Consider the following 7,408-nt stretch of genomic DNA (forward strand, 5'->3'; position numbering starts at 1 on the left):
CTGTTGGCATGAGGCTCATCAGCGTGGGCATCCCACTTTAATATAGCCCAAAATACTACGGCAGTGCAAAGTGATGATTGCGCGTAAACTTCAGACTCAACAGCCGAAAACCAAAAAGTATCCGACCAGGCATAGGCTAAAGCGCCTACAAGGCCGGAGCCAATGATCAGGATCAGGTTGGTGTTATTAAGCTGCTCTTCTGTTTTAACCAAAAGTTTTTTGGCGAGGGCGGTAATGGTCCAAAAACAGGAACATGATGGTAGCGCCGCTGGCCAGTGCCGATGCCATGTTGGCCCAGTAGGCTACTTTAGTATTATCACCCATAGATAACAGGGTGAATACTTTGCCTATCATGGTAAATAATGGGGCACCGGGTTGGTGAGCTACCTGTAAGCGATAGATGCAGGCAATAAACTCGCCGCAATCCCAAAAGCTTGACGATGGCTCAAGGGTTAAAATGTAGGTTACTGTGGCAATAATAAAGGCTACCCAGCCAAATATATTGTTGAGTTTTTTGTAATTCATGTTTGAATGCTATATAAAAAACAGGATTAATGCAGCCGAAAATAACAAAACTATTGGGATGTTGCCATCAAAAACGGGCTTTTGAAGCGTATTTGAATTTTATTTTGCTGTATTTGAGGTGTTAATGAATTTTTTTAAATTCTATTTTGACTTTCAAATCTTAGCGCTATATTTGCATTCCTTTTCGGGAGTAATACAAACCAAAGGAGATTGCCTGATAGTATAATGGTAGTACGACGGTTTTTGGTACCGTTTGTCTAGGTTCGAATCCTGGTCGGGCAACAATAAAAATTCGGATTTCGGATTTTCAATTTCGGATTTATTCTGATTGGAAAACTTGAAATCCGAATTGTGTTTTAAGGCGTTTGTGAAGCGGGAGTCTTATTGTTTATAAGGCAGAGTAATCAATCCGAAATCGAACATCCGAAATCCAAAATCAAAGAAAATGCCCTTACAATTTAACCCGGTTAAATTATTTTCAGGATCCGGTTCGCAGGATCTTGCGCATCTTATAGCTGATGCTTACGGCCGCGAATTAGGTGAAGTTGTTATATCGCGCTTTAGCGATGGTGAATATCAGCCGCATTTTAATGAATCTGTAAGGGGATGTGATGTTTTCCTGATCCAGTCTACCCATCAGCCTACCGATAACTTAATGGAGTTACTCATGATGATTGATGCCGCTCGTCGCGCATCTGCCCATTATGTAAATGCCGTTATACCTTATTTTGGTTTGGCAAGGCAAGACAGGAAAGATAAACCACGTGTTGCCATTGGTGCAAAACTGGTAGCTAACTTGTTGGTTGCAGCCGGTATTAACCGTATCATGACCATGGATTTGCACGCAGCGCAAATTCAGGGCTTTTTTGATGTTCCGGTTGATCACCTGGATGCTTCTATCATTTTTGTGCCTTATATCAAAAGCCTTGGCTTAGGTCACCTTACTATTGCATCGCCTGATATGGGCGGTTCATACAGGGCCCGTAGCTTTGCCAAGTTCTTTAATGCCGAAGTGGTAATTTGCGATAAACGCCGTAAACGTGCTAACGAAATTGAGGCAATGACGCTGATAGGTGATGTTACCGATCAGGACATTGTATTGATTGACGACATCTGCGATACAGCAGGTACATTGGCAAAAGCAGCCGGACTGATCATGGAGCGTGGAGCACGCAGCGTACGCGCCGTTTGTACACACCCGGTATTGTCAGGTAAGGCTTATGAAACTATCGAAAACTCGGCTTTAACCGAACTGATAGTAACAGATACCATACCGCTTAAACAACAAAGCCCTAAAATTAAGGTGCTTTCAACTGCCGAATTGTTTGCAAAAGCGATAAGCAACGTAAACGAACACGGCTCGATAAGCCAGTTGTTTAGGGTAGAGTAGCAGGTAGATCATGGTTGATGGTTCATAGATCATAGTGAACATTTATCATGGAAAATAAAAAAGAATAAAGTAATTGGGAAATTAGGCCATGAACAATGATCTATGAACCATGAACTAAAAAAAGCTTTGTGGAAAGTAGAACAATGATCTATGAACCATGAACTAAATAAATAAACAAATAAATAAAATGAAATCAATTGCTATTAGCGGTTCTCTAAGAGAGAACGTAGGGAAAAGAGACGCGAAAGAGCTGCGTTACAATGGCCTGGTGCCTGCAGTTCTTTACGGTGGTGCTACCCAGACCCACTTTGCAGTGTCCGCAGCTGATTTGAGAGCCGTAGTTTACACTCCGGTTGTTCATTTCATCGATCTTGAAGTTGCCGGTGTTAAATCACAAGCTATCATCCAGGACATTCAGTTCCACCCACTAACTGAAAAAATCACTCACGTTGACTTTTTATTGTTAGACGAGAAAAAACCTATCGCCATCGAGATCCCTGTTAAATTAACCGTACTTCTCCAGGTGTTAAAGTAGGTGGTAAACTGGTTCAAAAATTAAGGAAACTGCGTATCAAAGCGCTTCCTAAAGATCATCTTGATGCTATTGAAGTAAGCATCGAGTCTTTAGAAGTTGGTAAATCAGTAAAAGTATCTGATATTAAATTAGATAACTTAACTATCACCAACGCTAAAGAAGATACCATTGTTTCTGTAACTACCTCACGTGCATTACGTCAGGCAGAGCAAGAAGCAGCTCAAGGTAAAAAATAAGCCCCCCCCCCTAAAGGGGAGCAGGAGTTTAAAACAAGAAACAGCGGTAGAGTATCTCTATCGCTGTTTTTGTTTGAGCAATAAATAATATCTTCGCATAAAATTTAAGTTAATCAAAAATTCCCCCTTTAGGGGGTTAGGGGCATGAAATATTTAATTGTAGGTTTAGGAAATATTGGTCCGGAGTATGCGGATACCAGGCATAATATAGGTTTTATGGTATTGGATGAAATGGCTAAGCAGGAGGGAACAAGGTTTCAAAACTCACGTTTAGCTTACTATACCGAGGTATCGTTTAAAAGCCGTATCCTTTGCCTTATAAACCTACTACCTACATGAACCTGAGTGGTAAAGCCCTTAACCATTGGATGAAAGATCTTAAAATTCCGGTTGAGAATGTTTTGGTTATTGTAGATGACCTTGCCCTGCCGCTTGGCACTCTGCGTTTAAAACCGAAAGGCAGTGCCGCCGGCACAATGGCCTTAAAAATATTGAGGCAGTGCTTGGCAATAGCAACTACGCGCGGTTGCGTTTTGGTATTGGCGATAATTACCCCAAAGGTCGTCAGGTTGATTTTGTACTTAGTGCTTTTGATAAAGATGAACAGCCCGAACTTCCCGCACTTATTGATCGCTCGATAGAAATGGTAAAGAGTTTTGCTACCATTGGTACCGAGCTTACCATGACTCGTTACAATAAGTAACATGGCTGTTACAAACTAATATTTTAGTTAAATTCCCGTTCAAATCATGATTCGCGTTGTAACGCGGCATGATGTTCTTACGTCTTGTAAACCTAAATAACCTTATGAAACAAATCCTACTAACGGTACTTTGCTGTTGCTTTTCCACGCTCTTATTTGCTCAAACAAAAACTCCCGCAGCTCCGGCAGTTCCCAATATTATTGTAAAAGGTATTATCATTGATTCGGTTATAAACAAACCTATGGGCTATGTTACCGTTGCCCTGCAGGATGCGGCTACCAAAGCCCTGTAAAAAGTACCCTGGCAAAAGACGACGGCAGTTTTGAACTGAAAGCACCCGAAGGTAAAACGTACCAGTTAGTAGCTGTATTTATAGGTTACGCTACTAAAACCATCCCCGTAAAGCTTACCGGTAATACATTTAATGCGGGCAGGATCCTGCTTTCGGCGTCGAGTAAGCAATTGAAAGAGGTTACGGTTACCGCGGTAAGGCCCGTGATGAAACAGGAGGTTGACCGCCTGAGCTATGATGTGCAGGCCGACCCGGAAAGCAAATCGATCACAGCCTTGGATATGATCCGTAAAGTGCCATTACTATCTGTAGATGGAAGTGATAATATTAAGCTCAGAGGTAACGATAACTATAAGATCCTGATCAACGGTAAAGAATCGGCCATGATGGCTAAAAATCCATCAGACGTATTAAAATCAATGCCGGCTGCCAATATCGAAAAGATAGAAGTGATCACCACACCGCCAGCAAAATACGATGCCGAAGGTTTAGCGGGTATCATCAACATCATCACCAAAAAGAATGCAGACCAGGGTTATAACGTAAATATCAACACCGGTTACAATAATGTTTTTGGCGAACGCGCTAATGTGAACGTAACTGTTAAGCAGGGCAAGTTTGGTTTTAGCGGCTACGCCGGATACAATCACAGGCCGGTGCAAACTTCAACTTTTGAAAACATTAGCAACTTTTATCATCCGCCATCATCACTTAGCCAAACCGGTACAAGAGGTAACGGAGCCAATAACGTTTATGGTAGCGGAGAGTTAAGTTATGAAATTGACAGCCTTAACCTGATTACCGGTATGTATGATTTTTATGACGGTAAGGGTAAACAGCAAAACAACCAGGTTACCAGTATTAAGGATAGCGTAGACGCGGTTACCCAGTTTTACCGCTTATTTAATGCCGGAACCAGCACTTTTCACGGGTCGGATTTAGGCTTGAACTACCAGATAGGTTTCAGGAAGTATAAAGACCAATTGCTTACCGTATCTTATAAATACAATAACAATAATAATGGCCAAAACAATGGCGCTACTGTAGCTGCCGATTCCATTGGTAAAGCGCCTACCGATTACAGGCAATACAACAAATCGGGTTCAAAACAACATACTTTCCAGCTCGATTATATTCAGCCCCGCAAAGTATTAACGCTTGAAGCTGGTGGTAAAATTATTTTAAGGGATAACTACAGTAACTTTTTTACCGACCTGAAACAGTCTGACGGAAGCTATAAAACCGATGATAGCCAAACTAATGATTTTACCTACAATCAGGATGTTTATAGTTTATACAATTCATACTCGGTAAAACTTAGTAAATGGGCTTTTAAAGGGGGCTTACGCTTAGAGCATACCAAAGTAAATGCCGATTTTTCAACCACTAACAGTACCGTTAACCAGAATTACAATAATCTTGTTCCATCGGTATCTATTCAACGCTCGTTAAAAAGCAGCAGCCTTACCTTAGGTTATACCCAACGGATCCAGCGCCCGGGCATTTACCAGTTAAATCCTTATACCGACAGGACAAACCCGCAATATGTTAACATGGGTAACCCTAATTTAAAAGCCGCGGTTACCAATAACTTTGAGCTGGGATACAGCAATTTTGCCAAAGGTTCCATTAACCTGAGCACCAACTACTCATTTGCCAATAATACGGTACAAAACCTGGCACGTGTTGATTCGGCAGGGGTAACTACCAATACTTATGATAATGTAGGCTCTAACAAAAACTGGGGCTTTGATGCAAATATTAATTATCCTATCACCCAAAAACTAAATGTAAACGTAAATGCCGAATTATTATTTGTTTGGTTGAAGGGCTATTATAATGGGTCGTTATATAAGAATAGCGGCAACCAGGGGCATATTTTTACTTATACCAGTTACAAGTTTGATGGCGGCTACCGCGCGGGTGTAAACATAGGTTATGACAGCCGTTATGTATTGCTGCAGGGAAAAGACAATTATTACTTCTTCAGCTCCATCAGCGGAACCAAAACCATGTTTAAGGAAAAGGCCACCTTATCGGTAAATGTTAACAATCCGTTCAAAAAATTCAACAAACTCGATTTCTATACCAAAACTCCTGACTTTGATACTTACACAGCCAACAACAACTTTTATCGCACCATTAACGTGAGCCTGAGCTACAAATTTGGCAGGCTTAACAGCAGCATAAAGAAAAATCAACGTGGTATTAACAATGATGATACCAGCAGCGGAAGCCGCAATTAAAAACTTATACAATTAACCCGTTGGGTGACAGAAACAAACGTTAAAAAGTGTTAAACGCATATTTTTTGCTGTCACACCCGGGTATCTTAAACGTCTTATGACCAAAATCGCAATTATGAAACAATTTCTACTAACAGTGCTATGCTGTTGTGTCACGGGCATGGTGATGGGGCAGGCAGCAACACCGGCACCTGTTCAAAATATAACGGTTAAAGGTATCGTGATAGATTCGGCAGCCAACAAGCCATTGGGGTATGGCACGGTGGCCTTGCAGGATGCCGCTACCAAAGCGCCCGTAAAAAGCACACTCGCCAAAGATGACGGCAGCTTTGAACTGAAAGCTCCCGAGGGTAAAACTTACCAGCTGGTTGTTGCTTCGGTTGGATACGCGACCAAAGTACTCCCTGTAAAAATAACTGGTAAAACGTTTGATGCCGGACGCATTTTGGTAGCTACATCAAACAAACAACTAAACGAGGTAACAATAACTGCCGTAAGGCCGGTAATGAAGCAGGAGGTTGACCGTCTTAGTTATGACGTAACTGCCGATCCGGAAAGTAAGGCTATTTCCGCGTTGGATATGATGCGTAAAGTGCCCCTTTTAGCGGTAGATGGTGACGATAACATTAAACTGAAAGGCAGCGGCAAATACAAGATATTGATTAACGGTAAAGAATCGGCACTGATGGCTAAAAACCCGTCGGACGTATTGAAAGCGATGCCTGCTACCAATATCGAAAAAATAGAGGTAATCACCACACCACCCGCTAAATATGATGCGGAAGGCTTGGCCGGTATTATCAATATTATCACCAAAAAGAATGCCGATCAGGGTTATAACGGCAGTGTCAACATGCGTTATAACAGTGTATGGGGGCCGGGTTATAACCTGAACATGACGGCTAAGCAAGGTAAGTTTGGTGTTTCGGGTTATGCCGGTTTTGGTAACCAGAAACGTAATACCAATACATCAAGCATAAAACAAACTTTCTTTAATCCCGAATCAGAGATATTGCAAACAGGCGATAACTCATTTGGTGGTAAATATCGGTATGCCAATGCCGAGTTGAGTTACGAAATAGATACCCTGAACCTGCTTACAGGTTCGTTTGAATACTTTCATGGTGAATTTGACCAGGACGGTTCACAGCGGTCGGCACAAACAAACGCCGCAGGTGCGCTTACCCAGGGGTATAACCTGTTGAGCAATGGCTACAATCACGACCAGGGCCTTGACGCGTCTATCAACTACCAGTTAGGCTTTAAAGGGCATAAAGATGAGTTGCTGACATTATCTTACAAATACAGCTACGGGCCAAGCAAAAACTTTACTGATAACCAGTTTTCGGACAGGGTTAATTATTACAACGCCCTTCAGCCCGATTTCAGGCAGTATAATAATGCCGGTAACCGCGAACATACATTTCAGTTAGATTATGCCTACCCGTTAAAAAAGATCAGTATTGAGGCTGGGGGTAAA

General features: G+C 41.9%; 1 protein-coding gene and 1 non-coding gene across 2 annotated transcripts; both read left to right on the forward strand.

Moving 5' to 3' along the window:
- Positions 1-736: 736 nt before the first annotated feature.
- TRNAQ-UUG (transfer RNA glutamine (anticodon UUG)) lies at positions 737-807 on the forward strand. Its single transcript has one exon. It is a non-coding gene; the product is annotated as a tRNA-Gln (tRNA).
- A 163-nt stretch (positions 808-970) lies between these two features.
- Positions 971-1,915, forward strand: LOC140874100 (uncharacterized). Its single transcript, XM_073277376.1, has one exon. It carries the CDS (start codon positions 971-973, stop codon positions 1,913-1,915), a length of 945 nt encoding a protein of 314 aa, XP_073133477.1.
- Positions 1,916-7,408: the final 5,493 nt, after the last annotated feature.

This window comes from Henckelia pumila, chromosome 1, assembly GCF_033568475.1.
Source record: "Henckelia pumila isolate YLH828 chromosome 1, ASM3356847v2, whole genome shotgun sequence".
Lineage (NCBI taxonomy): Eukaryota > Viridiplantae > Streptophyta > Magnoliopsida > Lamiales > Gesneriaceae > Henckelia > Henckelia pumila.